Source organism: Abramis brama (assembly GCF_963993115.1).
Source record: "Abramis brama genome assembly, chromosome: 18".
Classification (NCBI taxonomy): domain Eukaryota; kingdom Metazoa; phylum Chordata; class Actinopteri; order Cypriniformes; family Leuciscidae; genus Abramis; species Abramis brama.
Genome location: NC_139980.1, coordinates 25098922 through 25125497, shown reverse-complemented (window position 1 = coordinate 25125497; position 26576 = coordinate 25098922). Strand labels below are relative to the sequence as shown.

The 26576-nt window shown below is 34.9% G+C and overlaps 2 protein-coding genes across 2 annotated transcripts in view; both read left to right on the top strand.

Moving 5' to 3' along the window:
* The first annotated feature begins 89 nt into the window (after positions 1–89).
* Positions 90–7096, top strand: LOC311068199 (uncharacterized protein). Its single transcript, XM_084090496.1, has 15 exons — positions 90–230; positions 531–683; positions 794–949; positions 1230–1376; positions 1478–1636; positions 3418–3564; positions 3849–3995; positions 4274–4420; positions 4721–4873; positions 4984–5139; positions 5423–5569; positions 5671–5829; positions 5974–6120; positions 6367–6513; positions 6792–7096. Exons 1-15 carry the CDS (start codon positions 194–196, stop codon positions 6971–6973), a joined length of 2184 nt encoding a protein of 727 aa, XP_083946622.1. The 5' UTR covers positions 90–193; the 3' UTR covers positions 6974–7096.
* Positions 7097–10507: 3411 nt separating this feature from the next.
* LOC311068197 (uncharacterized protein) overlaps positions 10508–26576 on the top strand; it is a 39173-nt gene continuing 23104 nt past the window's right edge. Inside the window, exons 1-25 of the mRNA XM_084090494.1 lie at positions 10508–11200; positions 11961–12107; positions 12335–12481; positions 12655–12801; positions 12966–13112; positions 13391–13537; positions 13757–13903; positions 14183–14329; positions 14627–14779; positions 14890–15045; positions 15373–15519; positions 15621–15779; positions 15924–16070; positions 17866–18012; positions 21842–21988; positions 22266–22412; positions 22633–22779; positions 23058–23204; positions 23508–23660; positions 23771–23926; positions 24249–24395; positions 24497–24655; positions 24809–24955; positions 25738–25884; positions 26112–26258. Of these exons, the coding sequence (XP_083946620.1) occupies positions 11128–11200; positions 11961–12107; positions 12335–12481; positions 12655–12801; positions 12966–13112; positions 13391–13537; positions 13757–13903; positions 14183–14329; positions 14627–14779; positions 14890–15045; positions 15373–15519; positions 15621–15779; positions 15924–16070; positions 17866–18012; positions 21842–21988; positions 22266–22412; positions 22633–22779; positions 23058–23204; positions 23508–23660; positions 23771–23926; positions 24249–24395; positions 24497–24655; positions 24809–24955; positions 25738–25884; positions 26112–26258 (3655 nt within the window). The 5' untranslated portion in view covers positions 10508–11127. The remainder of the gene's footprint in view (positions 11201–11960; positions 12108–12334; positions 12482–12654; positions 12802–12965; positions 13113–13390; positions 13538–13756; positions 13904–14182; positions 14330–14626; positions 14780–14889; positions 15046–15372; positions 15520–15620; positions 15780–15923; positions 16071–17865; positions 18013–21841; positions 21989–22265; positions 22413–22632; positions 22780–23057; positions 23205–23507; positions 23661–23770; positions 23927–24248; positions 24396–24496; positions 24656–24808; positions 24956–25737; positions 25885–26111; positions 26259–26576) is intronic.

The following is a 26576-nucleotide window of genomic DNA, read 5'->3' as shown; positions in this document are numbered from 1 at the left end:
AAAACATAGATTTGCATTAAAGTGACATTCATATTTCAGTGTTCCTATAACAATACCTATTTTCATATCGTCTTGTAATATAGATGTGAATGAATGTCTAAAGACATCAGAGTTCTGTGGTCTAAACTCTCATTGCACCAACTCAATTGGGAGTTACAACTGTTCCTGCTTGAGTGGGTTTACTGTAACAAATATGAATCAACCAGTCAGCATCAGTAACCCATGCAATGGTGAGCATGTAGAAAATATACTTCATGATGTATTTGATTTATATTGTAAGTAAATTTGACAGAAATATCAATTCAATCTATTATATGGTTTGGTATGTGTCATGTCGTTTCTGTTTTCAGTCATGATAAAAGTTGCTTAAATACATAATCAAGTTGTTTAAAAAGAAACTGTAACATGAAATCCTATTGGCCTGAAAAAATCATTGTCTGTTAATAATTTTCTTTTGTGAACTTTAATTATTGTATTTTTTGGCAAAAGGCATTGTCATGATTTCTTTTTTTTAATCTTTTTTTCTACAGTGACTCTACCTTTGACTGAATACCTGATTGAAATTCAGATCAATAGTGTGGATAGTAGCGTCACTGATCAGCTGAGGACCCTTCTGATGTCTTTTAATTTGCCCTACATAATCAGTGACAGCACTAACATTACAGAAATCAACATAACTACTGGTACGAGCTCTGTCTCTGCTTAGTAATGTTAAATAGCTAAGAATAAACTCAATACTTCATGAATACTGACATAAATTATTTAATGTTTGGACTCTTCTTGTGCTTTTCAGTGTGTTCATTGAATCAAACTCAGTATCAATGTAAATGTGAGGGTCTGTTTGTTTGGCCAAATGACACGTGTCACTCATACGAGGCCTGTGATGTCATCACTGATGGATCATGTACATGTATCAATGCTCTTCCAGTGGATGGACAGTTCTGTCAAGGTGAGACACTGGCGTCATTCTACAACAACATCAGTTTTATCCCTTTAATTTATTTGTTCTGGTTGTTTTTCTGCTTTGATTTTACTGCATTTTGCTACTGGTATTTCAGACTGATTATGTGCTTGTGCATTATTATTATTATTATTTTATGTATTATTAATATTTTCTTTTTCTTGCAAATAACTGTAAGACACATGGTCTATTATATGGAGTTTTTGTCATAAAATGATTAACATACCCTTTTATACAACAACTCAACCTACTTTGTTTGTTCTTGCAGTACTGCCTTCTAACTACATGGTTGACATTGATGTGAGATTCTTTGACTTGTTCCTGGTGAACTACTTACGAAATCTCATCAGAAATATCAGCCTGCCTTTGACTCTGAGCAACAGCATAAATATCACAGATATCGACATGACTACTGGTGAGAGCTGAATGTTTGATCATGTCACATACTAAGATGAGTTCAGTATTAGGACAAATTGACAGTTTGAACACAGATTAATAAATCCTATTCTATTACAGTGTGTGGGTTAAATGGAACACAATATGAGTGCAAGTGTGAGGAGCGTCATGTTTGGCCCAATGACACCTGCAGGGCCTATCATGAGTGTGATGAGATTGTGGGAGGCACTTGTGGATGTATTCAAGCTCTCCCTTCAGAGGGTCCGCTTTGCCAGAGAGGTAAGAAATCACATTAGATCACAAATGTACTGATTGTAATTGTAGTAACATGACCAGTATGGTTTTACTCAGTGACACTTGATACATTAGGTGGTTTGGAAACCTATGTTGAAAATCAAGTTTTTAAAGTTGTTAAATTGTCTATTGAGTGTTCCCTATCGATACGGTTCACTCATATTGTGTCGCTAGACACTATGGGAAAAACTCCTTTTTCTCTGAATATTGAAGCCTTTTATTGAATAACGCAGTGAAACTGCACAAGCCATAATAGTGCAGGGATCTGCATGAGCTTATTGGCTGAGCAGTGTAAACTGCACAAACCTATGGTGATGTGGCGTATCTGTGCGAACCAATCGGTGCGCATCCCGTTGAATTGAGCGCAGAGCCCACTAGAATAAGCGGGGCATCTGCCTATATAACTTACCTGTCTCGCCAAAGGATTAGACCGATTCATGAATGCGCCCGAAAACAAGAGGCAGGATTTTTCACACAAACCAATCATATCCCATCATAACCAATCACATCCAATCATAGCACGATGGTAGCATTGCCTCCTCTCACGTGATTTTCCACCCATTCATTCTCAGTTACCCCCCACCAAATCCACTGCATGCTTTAGGGTGTCTGTTAAAACTCAATGGGCTCAGGGGAGGCAAGAGAAACGCGGCATCCTGCTGTATCTTTATCCACTGGTGTCGCTGTTGGACAGTGTTACTTTTGAAAAACTAGTTATTTATACACTTTTTAATGTAATATTTTGTAATATATGTGTGGTTTTATTATTGTAATATGGATTATTTTCTCGCAATTTTTTGAGGAGGTTCTGCCTCCCTTGCCTTCTCTGGAGAAACACTATTTTATTTTATTTTATTTTATTTTATTTTATTTTATTTTATTTTATTTTATTTTATTTTATTTTATTTTATTTTATTTTATTTTATTTTATTTTATTTTATTTTATTTTATTTTATTTTATTTGCTCAACATGCTAATGAGAGGCTGTCAATCAAAAATCATTCTGTAGGCGGGATTCATAATACCATTGGCTTATCACTGTAAAAGTACTGTGCTGGACTGATTGCTTGCAAAACAGAACGTTTTCTTCTGATTAAATGCTGCGCCTAAATATATATATATATATATATATATATATATATATATATATATATATATATATATATATATTGTATATATAAAAGTTTTAAAGATTACAATGTAGTTTTGACTTAATACTGATTGGCTGAGCTCTGTCGCAACTTGCGTTACGCAATGTTGCTTGACAACTGTAAACTGCCATATGCGAACATACATGAATGTGAGTGTGATATTTCAACACCTAATTCTCTGATAAATGCCAGGTAAAGTGGATATTTTCATTCCAATAAAAAACATTTACAGAATGAAGTTAGTCCTTTGAACAGAATCAAACAGGTTAGTCAGATGTTCCCTCAAAAACTCAAGCAGCGTAACAAAATTACAAAAAAGGAGATGGCAAAAAGCCAAAGTACACAGAAACCAACAAAAAAGCAACAGTGGTCAGAAAAGTCAGAACGACTCCCCCTGTGGACAAAATCGCAATTGTCTGAAAGTCTGACAGAGAACTTTAATCAAAGATTGTTTCTACTGGAAGCTGTATCTAAGATTTGGATTTTAGTCAATATATGCGACAATTGAGCAATTAAGTATTTGCCTATGGCCTAACAAATGTGAAAAGACCTACTATTGATGGTTTGAAAATCTTTGATTTTAGCATTAATGCAAAACCATCTCTCTCTTTTCAGACATCAATGAATGTGAAGATGCAGTGTCAGTTTGTGGTCAATACTCAGATTGTATTAACATCATTGGGAGTCACATGTGTTCATGCTGGAGTGGATTTAATACCTCCAATAAAGACAGTCCTGTGAGCCGCAACAACTCATGTCAGGGTGAGTATTATCAACTGATTTTGTTTTCTGTTTTTGTCTCATAAAATTGAGAGTACAGAGCTGCTATTTCTTTACAGTTTGTGTGAATACTAGTGTGAGTTTTAGCTGTTCCTGTTTGAGGTGTAACATCACCCATCAAATAATTATTTTTTTCTTTTTTACCATCTTGGAATTATAATATCAATACTTTTGTTTAAATGCCAGAAGTCTTTTATGTCTTTAGACTTTTTACCTAATTTAATACTGTAAACGTAATAGTTTTAATTTTTATTTTTTCTCCATAGATATAGATGAATGTCTGGTCAGTCCATCTGTATGTGGTCCAGACTCCAACTGCACAAATGAAAGAGGAAGTTACAATTGCTCATGTTTGGATGGATTCACTGTAACAAACTCAAATCTCACCATCAGCATCAATAACCCATGTAGAGGTAAATCCTATAATCACATTTATATACAGTCTAATATTTGGAAAATAACCTAGTGTAGTTTTTTAGACTTTTCATTTTTTGCAATAAAATCATATTTAACACTTTAATTAACAATTGGAAGCAATTAGGTGTTTTTTTTTAACTGTTGCATACTACATTTTATTCGTCCTCTATTTATAGTTACCAAAACATAAGAAAACATAGATTTGCATTAAAGTGACATTCATATTTCAGTGTTCCTATAACAATACCTATTTTCATATCGTCTTGTAATATAGATGTGAATGAATGTCTAAAGACATCAGAGTTCTGTGGTCTAAACTCTCATTGCACCAACTCAATTGGGAGTTACAACTGTTCCTGCTTGAGTGGGTTTACTGTAACAAATATGAATCAACCAGTCAGCATCAGTAACCCATGCAATGGTGAGCATGTAGAAAATATACTTCATGATGTATTTGATTTATATTGTAAGTAAATTTGACAGAAATATCAATTCAATCTATTATATGGTTTGGTGTGTGTTTCTGTCGTTTCTGTTTTCAGTCATGATAAAAGTTGCTTAAATACATAATCAAGTTGTTTAAAAAGAAACTGTAACATGAAATCCTATTGGCCTGAAAAAATCATTGTCTGTTAATCATTTTCTTTTGTGAACTTTGATTATTGTATTTGTTGGTAAAAGGCATTGTCATGATTTCTTTTTTTTATCTTTTTTTCTACAGTGACTCTACCTTTGACTGAATACCTGATTGAAATTCAGATCAATAGTGTGGATAGTAGCGTCACTGATCAGCTGAGGACCCTTCTGATGTCTTTTAATTTGCCCTACATAATCAGTGACAGCACTAACATTACAGAAATCAACATAACTACTGGTACGAGCTCTGTCTCTGCTTAGTAATGATAAATAGCTAAGAATAAACTCAATACTTCATGAATACTGACATAAATTATTTAATGTTTGGACTCTTCTTGTGCTTTTCAGTGTGTTCATTGAATCAAACTCAGTATCAATGTAAATGTGAGGGTCTGTTTGTTTGGCCAAATGACACGTGTCACGCATACGAGGCCTGTGATGTCATCACTGATGGATCATGTACATGTATCAATGCCCTTCCAGTGGATGGACAGTTCTGTCAAGGTGAGACACTGGCGTCATTCTACAACAACATCAGTTTTATCCCTTTAATTTATTTGTTCTGGTTGTTTTTCTGCTTTGATTTTACTGCATTTTGCTACTGGTATTTCAGACTGATTATGTGCTTGTGCATTATTATTATTATTATTATTATATGTATTATTAATATTTTCTTTTTCTTGCAAATAACTGTAAGACACATGGTCTATTATATAGAGTATTTGTCATAAAATGATTAACATACCCTTTTATACAACAACTCAACCTACTTTGTTTGTTCTTGCAGTGCTACCTTCTAACTACATGGTTGACATTGATGTGAGATTCTTTGACTTGTTCCTGGTGAACTACTTACGAAATCTCATCAGAAATATCAGCCTGCCTTTGACTCTGAGCAACAGCATAAATATCACAGATATCGACATGACTACTGGTGAGAGCTGAATGTTTGATCATGTCACATACTAAGATGAGTTCAGTATTAGGACAAATTGACAGTTTGAACACAGATTAATAAATCCTATTCTATTACAGTGTGTGGGTTAAATGGAACACAATATGAGTGCAAGTGTGAGGAGCGTCATGTTTGGCCCAATGACACCTGCAGGGCCTATCATGAGTGTGATGAGATTGTGGGAGGCACTTGTGGATGTATTCAAGCTCTCCCTTCAGAGGGTCCGCTTTGCCAGAGAGGTAAGAAATCACATTAGATCACAAATGTACTGATTGTAATTGTAGTAACATGACCAGTATGGTTTTACTCAGTGACACTTGACACGTTTTGGTGGTTTAGAAATCTTAACATTATTGCAATACCTTCTCACTCTTTTTTTTCAGACATCAATGAATGTGAAGATGCAGTATCAGTTTGTGGTCAATACTCAGATTGTATTAACATCATTGGGAGTCACATGTGTTCATGCTGGAGTGGATTTAATACCTCCAATAAAGACAGTCCTGTGAGCCGCAACAACTCATGTCAGGGTGAGTATTAAAATTGAGAGTACAGAGCTGCTATTTCTTTACAGTTTGTGTGAATACTAGTGTGAGTTTTAGCTGTTCCTGTTTGAGGTGTAACATCACCCAACAAATAATTATTTTTTTCTTTTTTACCATCTTGGAATTATAATATCAATACTTTTGTTTAAATGCCAGAAGTCTTTCATGTCTTTAGAATTTTTACCTAATTTAATACTGTAAACGTAATAGTTTTATTTTTTTTCTCCATAGATATAGATGAATGTCTGGTCAGTCCATCTGTATGTGGTCCAGACTCCAACTGCACAAATGAAATAGGAAGTTACAATTGCTCATGTTTGGATGGATTCACTGTAACAAATTCAAATCTCACCATCAGCATCAATAACACATGTAGAGGTAAATCCTATAATCACATTTATATACAATCTAATATTTGGAAAATAACCTAGTGTAGTTTTTTTAGACTTTTGAATTTTTGCAATAAAATCATATTTAACACTGTTTGTTGTTTAATTAAAATTGGAAGAAATTAGGTGTTTTTTTAACTGTTGCATACTACATTTTATTCGTCCTCTATTTATAGTTACCAAAACATAGATTTGCATTAAAGTGACATTCATATTTCAGTGTTCCTATAACAACAATACCTATTTTCATATCATCTTGTAATATAGATGTTAATGAATGTCTAAAGACATCAGAGTTCTGTGGTCTAAACTCTCGTTGCACCAACTCAATTGGGAGTTACAACTGTTCCTGCTTGAGTGGGTTTACTGTAACAAATATGAATCAACCAGTCAGCATCAGTAACCCATGCAATGGTGAGCATGTAGAAAATATGCTTTTATGTATTTGATTTATATTGTAAGTTAATTTGACAGAAATATCAATTCAATCTATTATATGGTTTGGTGTGTGTTTCTGTCGTTTCTGTTTTCAGCCATGATAAAAGCTGCTTAAATACATAATCAAGTTGTTTAAAAAAAAAAACTGTTACATGAAATCCTATTGGCCTGAAAAAATCATTGTCTGTTAATAATTTTCTTTTGTGAACTTTAATTATTATATTTGTTGGTAAAAGGCATTGTCATGATTTCTTTTTTTGATCTTTTTTCTACAGTGACTCTACCTTTGACTGAATATCTGATTGAAATTCAGATCAATAGTGTGGATAGTAGCGTCACTGATCAGCTGAGGACCCTTCTGATGTCTTTTAATTTGCCCTACATAATCAGTGACAGCACTAACATTACAGAAATCAACATAACTACTGGTACGAGCTCTGTCTCTGCTTTGTATTCTTAAATGGCTAAGAATGAACTCTATACATCATGAATACTCACATAAGTTATTTAATGTTTGGACTCTTCTTGTGCTTTTCAGTGTGTTCATTGAATCAAACTCAGTATCAATGTAAATGTGAGGGTCTGTTTGTTTGGCCAAATGACACGTGTCACGCATACGAGGCCTGTGATGTCATCACTGATGGATCATGTACATGTATCAATGCCCTTCCAGTGGATGGACAGTTCTGTCAAGGTGAGACACTGGTGTCATTCTACAACAACATCAGTTTTATCCCTTTAATTTATTTGTTCTGGATGTTTTTCTGCTTTGATTTTACTGCATTTTGCTACTGGTATTTCAGACTGATTATGTGCTTGTGCATTATTATTATTATTATTATTATTATTATTATTATATGTATTATTAATATTTTCTTTTTCTTGCAAATAACTGTAAGACACATGGTCTATTATATGAAGTATTTGTCATAAAATGATTAACATACCCTTTTATACAACAACTCAACCTACTTTGTTTGTTCTTGCAGTACTGCCTTCTAACTACATGGTTGACATTGATGTGAGATTCTTTGACTTGTTCCTGGTGAACTACTTACGAAATCTCATCAGAAATATCAGCCTGCCTTTGACTCTGAGCAACAGCATAAATATCACAGATATCGACATGACTACTGGTGAGAGCTGAATGTTTGATCATGTCACATACTAAGATGAGTTCAGTATTAGGACAAATTGACAGTTTGAACACAGATTAATAAATCCTATTCTATTACAGTGTGTGGGTTAAATGGAACACAATATGAGTGCAAGTGTGAGGAGCGTCATGTTTGGCCCAATGACACCTGCAGGGCCTATCATGAGTGTGATGAGATTGTGGGAGGCACTTGTGGATGTATTCAAGCTCTCCCTTCAGAGGGTCCGCTTTGCCAGAGAGGTAAGAAATCACATTAGATCACAAATGTACTGATTGTAATTGTAGTAACATGACCAGTATGGTTTTACTCAGTGACACTTGATACATTTTGGTGGTTTAGAAATCTTAACGTTATTGCAATAGCTTCTCACTCTTTTTTTTCTCCAGACATCAATGAATGTGAAGATGCAGTGTCAGTTTGTGGTCAATACTCAGATTGTATTAACATCATTGGGAGTCACATGTGTTCATGCTGGAGTGGATTTAATACCTCCAATAAAGACAGTCCTGTGAGCCGCAACAACTCATGTCAGGGTGAGTATTATCAACTGATTTTGTTTTCTGTTTTTGTCTCATAAAATTGAGAGTACAGAGCTGCTATTTCTTTACAGTTTGTGTGAATACTAGTGTGAGTTTTAGCTGTTCCTGTTTGAGGTGTAACATCACCCAACAAATAATTATTTTTTTCTTTTTTACCATCTTGGAATTATAATATCAATACTTTTGTTTAAATGCCAGAAGTCTTTCATGTCTTTAGAATTTTTACCTAATTTAATACTGTAAACGTAATAGTTTTATTTTTTTTCTCCATAGATATAGATGAATGTCTGGTCAGTCCATCTGTATGTGGTCCAGACTCCAACTGCACAAATGAAAGAGGAAGTTACAATTGCTCATGTTTGGATGGATTCACTGTAACAAACTCAAATCTCACCATCAGCATCAATAACACATGTAGAGGTAAATCCTATAATCACATTTATATACAATCTAATATTTGGAAAATAACCTAGTGTAGTTTTTTTAGACTTTTGAATTTTTGCAGTAAAATCATATTTAACACTGTTTGTTGTTTAATTAAAATTGGAAGAAATTAGGTGTTTGTTTAACTGTTGCATACTACATTTTATTCGTCCTCTATTTATAGTTACCAAAACATAGATTTGCATTAAAGTGACATTCATATTTCAGTGTTCCTATAACAACAATACCTATTTTCATATCGTCTTGTAATATAGATGTTAATGAATGTCTAAAGACATCAGAGTTCTGCGGTCTAAACTCTCGTTGCACCAACTCAGTTGGGAGTTACAACTGTTCCTGCTTGAGTGGGTTTACTGTAACAAATATGAATCAACCAGTCAGCATCAGTAACCCATGCAATGGTGAGCATGTAGAAAATATACTTTGATGTATTTGATTTATATTGTAAGTAAATTTGACAGAAATATCAGTTCAATCTATTATATGGTTTGGTGTGTGTTTCTGTCGTTTCTGTTTTCAGCCATGATAAAAGCTGCTTAAATACATAATCAAGTTGTTTAAAAAAAAAAACTGTTACATGAAATCCTATTGGCCTGAAAAAATCATTGTCTGTTAATAATTTTCTTTTGTGAACTTTAATTATTGTATTTGTTGGTAAAAGGCATTGTCATGATTTCTTTTTTTGATCTTTTTTCTACAGAGACTCTACCTTTGACTGAATATCTGATTGAAATTCAGATCAATAGTGTGGATAGTAGCGTCACTGATCAGCTGAGGACCCTTCTGATGTCTTTTAATTTGCCCTACATAATCAGTGACAGCACTAACATTACAGAAATCAACATAACTACTGGTACGAGCTCTGTCTCTGCTTAGTAATGTTAAATGGCTAAGAATAAACTCTATACATCATGAATACTCACATAAGTTATTTAATGTTTGGACTCTTCTTGTGCTTTTCAGTGTGTTCATTGAATCAAACTCAGTATCAATGTAAATGTGAGGGTCTGTTTGTTTGGCCAAATGACACGTGTCACGCATACGAGGCCTGTGATGTCATCACTGATGGATCATGTACATGTATCAATGCCCTTCCAGTGGATGGACAGTTCTGTCAAGGTGAGACACTGGCGTCATTCTACAACAACATCAGTTTTATCCCTTTAATTTATTTGTTCTGGTTGTTTTTCTGCTTTGATTTTACTGCATTTTGCTACTGGTATTTCAGACTGATTATGTGCTTGTGCATTATTATTATTATTATTATATGTATTATTAATATTTTCTTTTTCTTGCAAATAACTGTAAGACACATGGTCTATTATATGGAGTATTTGTCATAAAATGATTAACATACCCTTTTATACAACAACTCAACCTACTTTGTTTGTTCTTGCAGTGCTGCCTTCTAACTACATGGTTGACATTGATGTGAGATTCTTCGACTTGTTCCTGGTGAACTACTTACGAAATCTCATCAGAAATATTAGCCTGCCTTTGACTCTGAGCAACAGCATAAATATCACAGATATCGACATGACTACTGGTGAGAGCTGAATGTTTGATCATGTCACATACTAAGATGAGTTCAGTATTAGGACAAATTGACAGTTTGAACACAGATTAATAAATCCTATTCTATTACAGTGTGTGGGTTAAATGGAACACAATATGAGTGCAAGTGTGAGGAGCGTCATGTTTGGCCCAATGACACCTGCAGGGCCTATCATGAGTGTGATGAGATTGTGGGAGGCACTTGTGGATGTATTCAAGCTCTCCCTTCAGAGGGTCCGCTTTGCCAGAGAGGTAAGAAATCACATTAGATCACAAATGTACTGATTGTAATTGTAGTATCATGACCAGTATGGTTTTACTCAGTGACACTTGACACGTTTTGGTGGTTTAGAAATCTTAACGTTATTGCAATAGCTTCTCACTCTTTTTTTTCCAGACATCAATGAATGTGAAGATACAGTGTCAGTTTGTGGTCAATACTCAGATTGTATTAACATCATTGGGAGTCACATGTGTTCATGCTGGAGTGGATTTAATACCTCCAATAAAGACAGTCCTGTGAGCCGCAACAACTCATGTCAGGGTGAGTATTATCAACTGATTTTGTTTTCTGTTTTTGTCTCATAAAATTGAGAGTACAGAGCTGCTATATCTTTACAGTTTGTGTGAATACTAGTGTGAGTTTTAGCTGTTCCTGTTTGAGGTGTAACATCACCCAACAAATTTTAATTTTTTCCCTTTTCCATCTTCTTGGAATTATAATGTTTATGAATGTCTTTAGATACGAAAGGTATTTCATGTCTTTAGCTTTTTTTGCCCAATGTAAAACATTAAAATAGATTTTTTTTTTTTTTTTGCTTTTGAAGACACCATTCACACAAAAAATGAATACTGTAAAAAACTAGTAGCTGTCAGAATTTCACTGTAAAAAATACTGTGACAATGATAAATTATATATATATATATATATATATATATATATATAATATTATTATTATATATACTTTTTTTTTATTATTATTAAATTATTTTGTTAATATACCTACTTACTACCAAAATCTGCATTTTAATCTTGAAATATACCGATAACCACCACAATAATATTGGTGGCACAACAGAAAGCCAAATGATCATTCATCGGAAGTGGCCTTTTCATTATTGAAAATCAATTACATTTTTTTCAATGTACTGAAATGCTAATTTGTACATTTTGTCTTGAATTGTAAACTTACACAGCATCGTAATTTCAGTGTTTTGGACTTGAGACATAATTTTTGACCTTCATATACTGCAAGAATTAGTGATTCAAACAATTTTTTTCCTGTATATTCTGTTAACTAAAGACGTGGATGAATGTGTTGAGAGATCAGAGGTCTGCGGTCCAAACTCAATCTGCAACAACACTGTTGGGAGTTACAATTGCTCGTGCAAGAGTGGATATAATGTAACAGACCCAAACCTCCCTATAAACAGCAAAAACCCATGCAGAGGTATGATTGACAGCTGAAGCTCTGAACACTTTGTTACTGTTTGCACTGCCTGAACCTTCTGTTAACCTTTCACTTTATTCATTATTTTATGTCAGACATTCAAGAATGTTTTGACTCACTATCAGTGTGTGGGTCGAACTCTTGCTGTTGTAAATATAATAGCAGGAAATTAATTTTCTTTTTTAAATAATTGCTTCTTTTAATAATATTTTGTTTCCCTCCCATAGATATAGATGAATGTCTGTTCAGTCCATCTGTATGTGGTCCAGATTCCAACTGTACAAATGAAATAGGAAATTACAATTGCTCATGTGTGGATGGATTCACTGTAACAAACTCAAATCTCACCATCAGCATCAATAACACATGTAGAGGTACATTCTATATTCAGATTTTTGTGTTCTCTAATTTTTTTAATATAATAAGCTAGAGTTTTTCCATGTAATTGTTCTTTTATATCATTTTTATAAACATATCATTCGCATTTATTTACATATGAATGAGTGACCCAAACTGTTCTTTCCCTCGTAACTTCCTTTTTCTAAAGATGTGGATGAATGTGTTGAGAGATCAGAGGTCTGCGGTCCAAACTCAATCTGCAATAACACTGTTGGGAGTCACAATTGCTCGTGCAAGAGTGGATATAATGTAACAGACTCAAACCTCCCTATTAACAGCAATAACACATGCAGAGGTATGATTGACAGATCATTACTTATTTTATGTCAGATATTCTTGAATGTTTTGACTCACCATAAGTGTTTGGGCTGAAATCTTACTGTTGTAATTATAATTGCATGAAATAAAACTGTTTTTAAATAATTGCTTGTTTTAATAACATTATGTTTTCCCCCATAGATATAGATGAATGTCTGGTCAGTCCATCTGTATGTGGTCCAGATTCCAACTGTACAAATGAAATAGGAAGTTACAATTGCTCATGTTTGGATGGATTCACTGTAACAAACTCAAATCTCACCATCAGCATCAATAACACATGTAGAGGTACATTCTATATTCAGATTTTTGTGTTTTCTAACATTGAATAATAAACTGGATGTTTTCTGTACATCATGAGTCTAATTCATTTTATAAAAAAAAAAATAGCAAATATGTTTTTAATGCTAACATTATGAAGGTTTAGTGTTTCCTACTTTGGATAAAAAATTCTAAATGGAATATTAGATTGTAATGTTAGCCATTTAATGAGTTGACCCCCACATTCTGTACCAGTGAATTAAAGAGGATCTGTTATTTTTTTCTGTAATTTTCTTTTAATAAAGATGTGGATGAATGTGTTGAGAGATCAGAGGTCTGTGGTCCAAACTCAATCTGCAACAACACTGTTGGGAGTCACAATTGCTCGTGCAAGAGTGGATATAATGTAACAGACCCAAACCTCCCTATAAACAGCAATAACACATGCAAAGGTATGATTGACAGCTGATGCATTACTGTTTGAACTGCCCTATTCTTCTGTTAACTGTAACCTTACATTTGATCAACTATTTTATGTCAGATATTCATGAATGTTTTGACTCACCATCAGTGTTTGGGCAAAACTCTTACTATTGTAATTATAATTGCAGGAAAGAAAACTGTTTTTGAATATTTGCTTGTTTTAATAATATTGTGTTCCTCCCCAATAGATATAGATGAATGTCTGGCCAGTCCATCTGTATGTGGTCCAGATTCCAACTGCTCTAATGAAATAGGAAGTTACAATTGCTCATGTTTGAATGGATTCACTGTAACAAACTCAAGTCTCACCATCAGCATCAATAACACATGTAGAGGTAAATCCTATAATCACATTTATATACAGTCTAATATTTGGAAAATAACCTAGTGTAGATTTTTAGACTTTTCATTTTTTGCAATAAAATCATATTTAACACTGTTTGTTGTTTAATTAACAATTGGAAGAAATTAGGTGTTTTTTTTAACTGTTGCATACTACATTTTATTCGTCCTCTATTTATAGTTACCAAAACATAGATTTGCATTAAAGTGACATTCATATTTCAGTGTTCCTATAACAATAATACCTATTTTCATATCGTCTTGTAATATAGATGTTAATGAATGTCTAAAGACATCAGAGTTCTGCGGTCTAAACTCTCGTTGCACCAACTCAATTGGGAGTTACAACTGTTCCTGCTTGAGTGGGTTTACTGTAACAAATATGAATCAACCAGTCAGCATCAGTAACCCATGCAATGGTGAGCATGTAGAAAATATACTTTGATGTATTTGATTTATATTGTAAGTAAATTTGACAGAAATATCAATTCAATCTATTATATGGTTTGGTGTGTGTTTCTGTCGTTTCTGTTTTCAGCCATGATAAAAGTTGCTTAAATACATAATCAAGTTGTTTAAAAAAAAAACTTACATGAAATCCTATTGGCCTGAAAAAATCATTGTCTGTTAATAATTTTCTTTTGTGAACTTTGATTATTGTATTTGTTGGTAAAAGGCATTGTCATGATTTATTTTTTTGATCTTTTTTTCTACAGTGACTCTACCTTTGACTGAATATCTGATTGAAATTCAGATCAATAGTGTGGATAGTAGCGTCACTGATCAGCTGAGGACCCTTCTGATGTCTTTTAATTTGCCCTACATAATCAGTGACAGCACTAACATTACAGAAATCAACATAACTACTGGTACGAGCTCTGTCTCTGCTTAGTAATGTTAAATGGCTAAGAATAAACTCTATACATCATGAATACTCACATAAGTTATTTAATGTTTGGACTCTTCTTGTGCTTTTCAGTGTGTTCATTGAATCAAACGCAGTATCATTGTAAATGTGAGGGTCTGTTTGTTTGGCCAAATGACACGTGTCACTCATACGAGGCCTGTGATGTCATCACTGATGGATCATGTACATGTATCAATGCCCTTCCAGTGGATGGACAGTTCTGTCAAGGTGAGACACTGGCGTCATTCTACAACAACATCAGTTTTATCCCTTTAATTAATTCCAGTTTTAACTGCTTTGATTTTTACTGCATTTTGCTGCTAGGATTAACAGACTGATTATGTGCTTGCTTTTGTTTGCAAATAACTCTTTGTAAGACACATGGTCTATAGTATGGTGTTTTATCATAAAAAAAAATATTAAGAACATAGGTAATGTTCTTTTAATTTATAAAGCTTAAGCTACAAAGAAGGTCATTTAAAAAAAAAACTGACATTTTTGTTATTTTAATAATTAATTTGACTAATTGTTCTCTACTTCTGTTTGTTCTTGCAGTGCTACCTTCTAACTACATGATTGACATTGATGTGAGATTCTTTGACTTGTTCCTGGTGAACTACTTACGAAATCTCATCAGAAATATCAGCCTGCCTTTGACTCTGAGCAACAGCATAAATATCACAGATATCGACATGACTACTGGTGAGAGCTGAATGTTTGATCATGTCACATACTAAGATGAGTTCAGTATTAGGACAAATTGACAGTTTGAACACAGATTAATAAATCCTATTCTATTACAGTGTGTGGGTTAAATGGAACACAATATGAGTGCAAGTGTGAGGAGCGTCATGTTTGGCCCAATGACACCTGCAGGGCCTATCATGAGTGTGATGAGATTGTGGGAGGCACTTGTGGATGTATTCAAGCTCTCCCTTCAGAGGGTCCGCTTTGCCAGAGAGGTAAGAAATCACATTAGATCACAAATGTACTGATTGTAATTGTAGTAACATGACCAGTATGGTTTTACTCAGTGACACTTGACATGTTTGTTTGTTTGAAAACTTTAAATTTAAACATGTATTCAATACTGTTTTTTTCCCCAGACATCAATGAATGTGAAGATACAGTGTCAGTTTGTGGTCAATACTCAGATTGTATTAACATCATTGGGAGTCACATGTGTTCATGCTGGAGTGGATTTAATACCTCCAATAAAGACAGTCCTGTGAGCCGCAACAACTCATGTCAGGGTGAGTATTATCAACTGATTTTGTTTTCTGTTTTTGTCTCATAAAATTGAGAGTACAGAGCTGCTATTTCTTTACAGTTTGTGTGAATACTAGTGTGAGTTTTAGCTGTTCCTGTTTGAGGTGTAACATCACCCAACAAATTTAAATTTTTTCCCTTTTCCATCTTCTTGGAATTATAATGTTTATGAATGTCTTTAGATACGAAAGGTATTTCATGTCTTTAGCTTTTTTTGCCCAATGTAAAACATTAAAATAGATTATTTTTTTTTTTGCTTTTGAAGACACCATTCACACAAAAAATGAATACTGTAAAAAACTAGTAGCTGTCAGAATTTAACTGTAAAAAATACTGTGACAATGATAAATTATATATATATATATATATATATATATATATATATATATATATATATATATATATATAATATTATTATTATTATTATATATACTTTTTTTATTATTATTAAATTATTTTGTTAATATACCTACTTACTACCAAAATCTGCATTTTAATCTTGAAATATACCGATAACCACCACAATAATATTGGTGGCACAACAGAAAGCCAAATGATCATTCATCGGAAGTGGCCTTTTCATTATTGAAAATCCATACATCCATCCATCTTCTTCTGCTTATCCGGGGCCGGGTCGCGGGGGCAGCAGTCTAAGCAGAGATCCCCAGACTTCCCTCTCCCTAGACACTTCCTCCAGCTCTTCTGGGGGGACACCGACGCGTTCCCAGGCCAGCCGGGAGACATAGTCTCTCCAGCGTGTCCTAGGTCTTCCCCGGGGTCTCCTCCCAGTGGGACGCGCCCGGAACACCTTCCCAGGAAGGCGTCCAGGAGGCATCCGGAACAGATGCCCGAGCCACCTCAGCTGACCCCTCTCGATGTGGAGGAGCAGCGGCTCTACTCTGAGCTCCTCCCGAGTGACCGAGCTTCTCACCCTATCTCTAAGGGATCGCCCAGCCACCCTGCGGAGAAAGCTCATTTCGGCCGCCTGTATCCGGGATCTTGTCCTTTCGGTCATGACCCAAAGCTCATGACCATAGGTGAGAGTAGGAACGTAGATTGACCGGTAAATCGAGAGCTTCGCCTTGCGGCTCAGCTCTTTCTTTACCACGACAGACCGGTACATCGACCGCATTACTGCAGAAGCTGCACCGATCTGTCTGTCAATCTCCCGTTCCATCCTTCCCTCACTCGTGAACAAAACCCCAAGATACTTAAACTCCTCCACTTGAGGCAGGAACTCTCCACCAACCTGAAGTGGGCAAACCACCCTTTTCCGACTGAGGACCATGGCCTCGGATTTGGAGGTGCTGATTCTCATCCCAGCCGCTTCACACTCGGCTGCAAACCATCCCAGTGCATGCTGAAGGTCCTGGCTTGATGAGGCCAACACGACAACATCATCCGCAAAGAGCAGAGATGAAATCGTGTTGTCACCAAACCTGACACCCTCCGTCCCCTGGCTGCGCCTAGAAATTCTGTCCATAAAAATCATGAACAGAACCGGCGACAAAGGGCAGCCCTGCCGGAGTCCAACACGCACCGGGAACAAGTCTGACTTACTGCTGGCAATTTAAAATTTATGAATTTTAATTTATTGAAAATCAATTAAAAAAAATTCAATGTACTGAAATGCTAATTTGTACATTTTGTCTTGAATTGTAAACTTACACAGCATCGTAATTTCAGTGTTTCGGACTTGGGACATAATTTTTGACCTTCATATACTGCAAGAATTAGTGATTCAAACAATTTTTTTCCTGTATATTCTGTTAACTAAAGACGTGGATGAATGTGTTGAGAGATCCGAGGTCTGCGGTCCAAACTCAATCTGCAACAACACTGTTGGGAGTTACAATTGCTCGTGCAAGAGTGGATATAATGTAACAGACCCAAACCTCCCTATTAACAGCAGTAACTCATGCAGAGGTATGTTTGACAGATCATTAATTATTTTATGTCAGATATTCTTGAATGTTTTGACTCACCATAAGTGTTTGGGCTGAAATCTTACTGTTGCAGGGCCGGAGTGGGACTCATTTTCAGCCCTGGAGTTTCATGCCTTAGACCGGCCCACTTTAGTTCCCGACTGACTATTAAAATAATGTAATTAAACCCTCAGTATATAAGGCCCAATCTTTCAAGGACTATCCGGCCCTTCCCCCTACCCCCTACCCCTACCCCTCCAACCAAAAAAGAATCGAGACAACCCTACCCCTTCACGGGAATGCGCAAAACGGAGGGGTAGGGGCAAGGGGTGAATTGGGATTGAGCCTAAGTCTGCAATAGTGCACTGTTCTGTACAGCCTTGTAATTCATCGTATTTTTCAAAAATATAATTTTCTATTCAGTGCAATATCAGTAGGCTACACAGGGTTTTATAAATACAGAGGTCCCAAAAGTGATCTAGGGGGTTCGGGGGCATATTATTTTTTTACTGTCATTGGCAAAGAACATCTGACTGTTAAATAGGAATCCATTGTAATAAAGTTATTCTCATTATTATGCAATAGGCTTTTGCTCTACCTGCTCTCCTCTCTCATCTCCATCTCCTTCTCTCGTTCTTCTTCTCACAGTCTCTTTACCTGTAAATCTCCCCAAATTTCTATCGTAAAACAGCTGTTTAATTTAGCCACTTGCACCTTATCTCGTGAAGCGTCGCATTGGGATTCGCGCGCTTCTGTGAAAATAAATCCAGCTTGCTTTGATCGGTCATCTCAAACATTTTGCCAATGCCGACGAGCGGTGTTTGAGTGCTGAAGCAGCTCAGATGATGAGGTTATCGTCGGGATATGCAAATCATTGCAGCAGTTAATATTAGGCAATTATTTCACAACGTTCATTATACACTCAGGAAAAATTACCGAGGTCCGGACCTCGGAGACCTCAATGGTCGGTACGGCCCTGACTCGTAGGCTATTTGGCCGCTTGAGTTTCTAGATATTTTATTTTTTCGGCCTTTTCAGCGCCGCCTTTGCGCCTAGGCTATTATCCATGTTTTGTATCTCTTATTTTTTGTTCGCACATCTCTAACAAAGTGACATTATTATTTTTTTTGTGGGGCTGCGATAAAATAATAATAAAAAAAAATAGTGGGGCTGCGCTATGACTGGAGCCTATAAGCAGAGATGGACATAAATACATGGAAATGTATTTAAAATACAAATACAAAATACTGTGTGAAAAAATGTATTTAAATACAAATACAAAATACTGTGTGAAATTTGTATTTATTTAAATACAAATACAGTATTTTGTATTTTGAAAATACACAAAATACATGTGAAATTGGCCATCCAGTGCAGGCATAGGTCACAGTGAATAAAGAAACTACACAGGCCGACTGACTTTTCATTCCTAACCTCATCTCTGCCCTCTCTTTCTTTCTTTCTTTCTTTCTTTCTTTCTTTCTTTCTTTCTTTCTTTCTGGTTACAATGTAGTCTATTACTTGTGGTGAACACTATTAAAAAATTCATACTGTATGTAAAACTGTGGGAACCATTTCTGCTATCTAAAAAAGAATATGGATGGGCGATATGACCAAAATCTCAATTTTACTTCACAGTAACAGTATCATGGTTTCACAATTCTCAATATCAGTTTTGATTCCATAGAATAAACTGAATTTCAAACTCTTTTGAGTATTTTTTGTTTTTGTTTTTTGCAGGTAGTCCAATGCTTTTTAAAGGGGTCATATAATGCCATTTTTGTACAAGCTAATATGATTCTTTAGGGTCTAAATTAAAAATTTATAATATACTTTAATTAAAAATTCTCATTAGTATTGTAAGAAAACACTCATTTTACCTGGTCAAAAACAGCTCTGTTTTCAGCACGCCGTTTAAGTGCATGTGTCTTTAAATGATAATGAGCTTTGCTTACCCCACCCCTCTGTTCTGTGCGTACACCGTTTGTAACACAACACAATAACCATAACGCGTTGTTCATTATAAACGTGGGATTATTAATTATATTGAGAACATCGTACATAGAAAACATGCCGTAATGTACCCTGAGTGTAAACAGCCGCATTCATCGTGAAGCGTGCTAGCGATTTGCAAAGATTAATATAAATATTAATATAAAGGTTAATAAAACGTTACACTTCAGTTCTTCTGGAGGTGCAGCAGGAACACGAATAGTTGGTACCGATCCTTTTTTCAGGAGCAGCTTCTTAGCAAAACCAGCTTTATAATGACCTTGTTTGTAAAGCAGTCTGGTGTGTGAAATGATTCGCGCAAACATGAAAGCATTGATGTTGATCATGGGGAATATTCCCTTCGAAAACAAAACTCAGCCACTGCGTCTTCAGCGGTTTGGATTTAGGAACATCAAAATGATGCTGTGTTCCTTATTACACCCAAGAACAGAACACCACAATCGCTTAGAAGCCATTCTGCTCATAGACAGTGCTCCAGCGTATCAACAATGACCGCGCCGGTCCACGCGGGCTATGATTGACAGCTCGCTCACGAGCGAGGGCGGGTCTGTGTTGAAACGCTGCTGTCAATCAACAATCGTGTGAGGGGCGTCGATTTTGTGACGTCACAAAATCGAACGGCTTGATTTGAGATGAATAAAAAAAAAAACACTGGATGGATTTTTATCATTTTATGATGGTTGTGTACAGGCACTACCAACACACATTTCAGTACAATCAACTTGTAAAAGTGCATGTACCATTATATGACCCCTTTAAGTAATTTTATGTTTATTTTATGTAAAGTTTATTTGTTTCTATAAGTTTATTAAAATTAGAAAGTGTATCTACAATTTAAAATTAGAATTAATTTAGATTCATTTGACACTATTTACCCCTTTTTTTTTATTTTATTTTTTTATGTACAATAAAACTAAAAGCTGAAGATTTTTGTGGTGTATCATTCATCAGTGCTTGTTTTTCCACTCCAACGTTCCAATAATTCCTGCCCACTAAAAGCTGCACGGATATTTACTTACCCCAAAAATAGGCCTATTTATGTAAACAATTTAGAATAAGTTCCATCAATTAAAATTCTATATCATCGCTATGATATAGTGTCATATCACCCAGCCCTAACATGCAGTAATGCTTTAAACACATTTGACAAGCTAGTTGATCAAAATCAACAACCGGTCAAGACTGATTGGCTAATGCTATTTTCCCACTTGTCTGTGCTCTTTTATTCTTTCATGTTAACTGAAGTGAATAATGCACTATTTTAACTTTAATCAACAAGTAGAATTGATCATGACATTCTCACCTTATTCCAAAAAAAATCGCTGATCCAGTGCTGAGCTATAGTGAATGTCTGAACTAGTGAATGTCTGAACTAGTGAATGTCTGAACTAGTGAATGTCTGAACTAGTTGATGCACAAAATCAATACCCTGATAAAGAGGTTGACTGGCAAAAAGTATTTTATGTATTCTGAAAATACAAAAATGCTCATCTTAAATGTATTTAAATACAAATTACATTTGATTTTTTCCAAAGGCTTTAAAATACAAAATACAAAATAGTATTTTGTATTTCAAATACGTATTTTAAATACATGTATCTGAAATACTGCCCATCCCTGCCTATAAGGAAAGCATTCAACCCAGTGCCATGACAACACCGGCCCTCCTGGCCAATAAAACAGACCGGCCCACCGGGAATTCTCCCGGTGCTCCCGATTAGCCAATCCGGGCCTGTACTGTTGTAATTATAATTGCATGAAATAAAACTGTTTTTAAATAATTGCTTGTTTTAATAACATTATGTTTTCCCCCATAGATATAAATGAATGTCTGGTCAGTCCATCTGTATGTGGTCCAGATTCCAACTGTACAAATGAAATAGGAAGTTACAATTGCTCATGTTTGGATGGATTCACTGTAACAAACTCAAATCTCACCATCAGCATCAATAACACATGTAGAGGTACATTCTATATTCAGATTTTTGTGTTCTCTAACATTGAATAATAAACTGGATGTTTTCTGTACATCATGAATCTAATTAATTTTATTTAAAAAAAATAGCAAATATGTTTTTAATGCTAACATTATGAAGGTTTAGTGTTTCCTACTTTGGATAAAAAATTCTAAATGGAATATTAGATTGTAATGTTAGCCATTTAATGAGTTGACCCCCACATTCTGTACCAGTGAATTAAAGAGGATCTGTGATTTTTTTCTGTAATTTTCTTTTAATAAAGATGTGGATGAATGTGTTGAGAGATCAGAGGTCTGTGGTCCAAACTCAATCTGCAACAACACTGTTGGGAGTCACAATTGCTCGTGCATGAGTGGATATAATGTAACAGACCCAAACCTCCCTATAAACAGCAGTAACCCATGCAGAGGTATGATTGACAGCTGAAGCTCTGAACATTTTGTTTCTGTTTGAACTGCCCGAACCTTCTGTTAACCGTTCACTTTATAAATGATTTTATGTCTGTATTCATGAATTTTTGGGCTCACCATCAGTGTGTGAGTTGAACTCTTGCTGTTATAAATATAAAAGCAGGAAATTAACATAAAAAAATGTGCTTATTTTAATAATATTGTGTTTCCCTCCCATAGATATAGATGAATGTGTTTTCAGTCCATCTGTATGTGGTCCAGACTCCAACTGCACAAATGAAATAGGAAGTTACAATTGCTCATGTTTGGATGGATTCACTGTAACAAATTCAAGTCTCACCATCAGCATCAATAACACATGTAGAGGTAAATCCTATAATCACATTTATATACAGTCTAATATTTGGAAAATAACCTAGTGTAGTTTTTTAGACTTTAAAATGTTTGCAATAAAATCATATTTAATACTGTTTGTTGTTTAATTAACAATTGGAAGCAATTAGGTGTTTTTTTAACTTTTGCATACTACATTTTATTCGTCCTCTATTTATAGTTACCAAAACATAGATTTGCATTAAAGTGACATTCATATTTCAGTGTACCTATAACAACAATACCTATTTTCATATCATCTTGTAATATAGATGTTAATGAATGTCTAAAGACATCAGAGTTCTGTGGTCCAAACTCTCGTTGCACCAACTCAATTGGGAGTTACAACTGTTCCTGCTTGAGTGGGTTTACTGTAACAAATATAAATCAACCAGTCAGCATCAGTAACCCATGCAATGGTGAGCATGTAGAAAATATACTTTGATGTATTTGATTTATATTGTAAGTAAATTTGACAGAAATATCAAACAATCTATTTATATGGTTTGGTGTGTGTTTCTGTCGTTTCTGTTTTCTGCCATGATAAAAGCTGCTTAAATACATAATCAAGTTGTTTAAAAAAAAAAAAAACTGTTACATGAAATCCTATTGGCCTGAAAAAAATCATTGTCTGTTAATAATTTTCTTTTGTGAACTTTGATTATTGTATTTGTAGGTAAAAGGCATTGTCATGATTTCTTTTTTTGATCTTTTTTCTACAGTGACTCTACCTTTGACTGAATATCTGATTGAAATTCAGATCAATAGTGTGGATAGTAGCGTCACTGATCAGCTGAGGACCCTTCTGATGTCTTTTAATTTGCCCTACCTAATCAGTGACAGCACTAACATTACAGAAATCAACATAACTACTGGTACAAGCTCTGTCTCTGCTTTGTATTCTTAAATGGCTAAGAATAAACTTTATAAATCAAGAATACTGACATAAGTTATTTAATGTTTGTACTCTTCTTGTGCTTTCCAGTGTGTTCATTGAATCAAACGCAGTATCATTGTAAATGTGAGGGTCTGTTTGTTTGGCCAAATGACACGTGTCACTCATACGAGGCCTGTGATGTCATCACTGATGGATCATGTACATGTATCAATGCCCTTCCAGTGGATGGACAGTTCTGTCAAGGTGAGACACTGGCGTCATTCTACAACAACATCAGTTTTATCCCTTTAATTAATTCCAGTTTTAACTGCTTTGATTTTTACAGCATTTTGCTGCTAGGATTAACAGACTGATCATGTGCTTGCTTTTGTTTGCAAATAACTCTTTGTAAGACACATGGTCTATAGTATGGTGTTTTATCATAAAAAAATATTAACAACATAGGTAATGTTCTTTTAATTTATAAAGCTTAGGCTACAAAGAAGGCAATTTAAAAAAACTGACATTTTTGTTATTTTAATAATTAATTTGACTAATTGTGCTCTACTTCTGTTTGTTCTTGCAGTGCTGCCTTCTAACTACATGGTTGACATTGATGTGAGATTCTTTGACTTGTTCCTGGTGAACTACTTACGAAATCTCATCAGAAATATCAGCCTGCCTTTGACTCTGAGCAACAGCATAAATATCACAGATATCGACATGACTACTGGTGAGAGCTGAATGTTTGATCATGTCACATACTAAGATGAGTTCAGTATTAGGACAAATTGACAGTTTGAACACAGATTAATAAATCCTATTCTATTACAGTGTGTGGGTTAAATGGAACACAATTTGAGTGCAAGTGTGAGGAGCGTCATGTTTGGCCCAATGACACCTGCAGGGCCTATCATGAGTGTGATGAGATTGTGGGAGGCACTTGTGGATGTATTCAAGCTCTCCCTTCAGAGGGTCCGCTTTGCCAGAGAGGTAAGAAATCACATTAGATCTCAAATGTACTGATTGTAATTGTAGTAACATGACCAGTATGGTTTTACTCAGTGACACTTGATACGTTTTGGTGGTTTAGAAATCTTAACGTTATCGTTATTGCAATAGCTTCTCACTCTTTTTTTTCTCCAGACATCAATGAATGTGAAGATGCAGTGTCAGTTTGTGGTCAATACTCAGATTGTATTAACATCATTGGGAGTCACATGTGTTCATGCTGGAGTGGATTTAATACCTCCAATAAAGACAGTCCTGTGAGCCGCAACAACTCATGTCAGGGTGAGTATTATCAACTGATTTTGTTTTCTGTTTTTATCTCTTAAAATTGAGAGTACAGAGCTGCTATTTCTTTACAGTTTGTGTGAATACTAGTGTGAGTTTTAGCTGTTCCTGTTTGAGGTGTAACATCACCAAACAAATTTTTATTTTTTCCCTTTTCCATCTTCTTGGAATTATAATGTTTATGAATGTCTTTAGATACGAAAGGTATTTCATGTCTTTAGCTTTTTTTGCCCAATGTAAAACATTAAAATAGATTTTTTTTTTTTTTTTTTGCTTTTGAAGGCACCATTCACACAAAAAATGAATACTGTAAAAAACTAGTAGCTGTCAGAATTTCACTGTAAAAAATACTGACAATGATAAATAATATATATATATATATATATATATATATATATATATATATATATATATATATATAATATTATTATTATATATATACTTTTTTTATTATTATTAAATTATTTTGTTAATATACCTACTTACTACCAAAATCTGCATTTTAATCTTGAAATATACCGATAACCACCACAATAATACTGGTGGCACAACAGAAAGCCAAATGATCATTCATCGGAAGTGGCCTTTTCATTATTGAAAATCAATTACATTTTTTTCAATGTACTGAAATGCTAATTTGTACATTTTGTCTTGAATTGTAAACTTACACAGCATCGTAATTTCAGTGTTTTGGACTTGAGACATAATTTTTGACCTTCATATACTGCAAGAATTAGTGATTCAAACAATTTTTTTCCTCTATATTCTGTTAACTAAAGACGTGGATGAATGTGTTGAGAGATCAGAGGTCTGTGGTCCAAACTCAATCTGCAACAACACTGTTGGGAGTTACAATTGCTCGTGCAAGAGTGGATATAATGTAACAGACCCAAACCTCCCTATAAACAGCAAAAACCCATGCAGAGGTATGATTGACAGCTGAAGCTCTGAACACTTTGTTACTGTTTGCACTGCCTGAACCTTCTGTTAACCTTTCACTTTATTCATTATTTTATGTCAGATATTCAAGAATGTTTTGACTCACTATCAGTGTGTGGGTCGAACTCTTGCTGTTGTAAATATGATAGCAGGAAATTAATTTTCTTTTTTAAATAATTGCTTCTTTTAATAATATTTTGTTTCCCTCCCATAGATATAGATGAATGTCTGTTCAGTCCATCTGTATGTGGTCCAGATTCCAACTGTACAAATGAAATAGGAAATTACAATTGCTCATGTGTGGATGGATTCACTGCAACAAACTCAAATCTCACCATCAGCATCAATAACACATGTAGAGGTACATTTTATATTTAGATTTGTTTACTCAAATTTTTTGAATATAATAAGCTAGAGTTCCCTTTCGTCAGCAGGGAACTCCGACGCCTCGTCGGGGGAGTTCCCCTGACGCTAGGGAGCCAATTGCCTTCGAGAGAGTTAACAACGAGCCAATGAAAGTGAAACTAAATTGGCATGCAAAATTTGCATTCCGCGGCCCGCCTACCAGCGCGGGTATAAAGCCCGGAAGTAAACATTGCATCATCGCTTATCGCCTCGGAGCCGAACAGGATTCACACCGTGTGCTGCTGTTTCCTTCGCCTGAGAGTTTATTTATTTT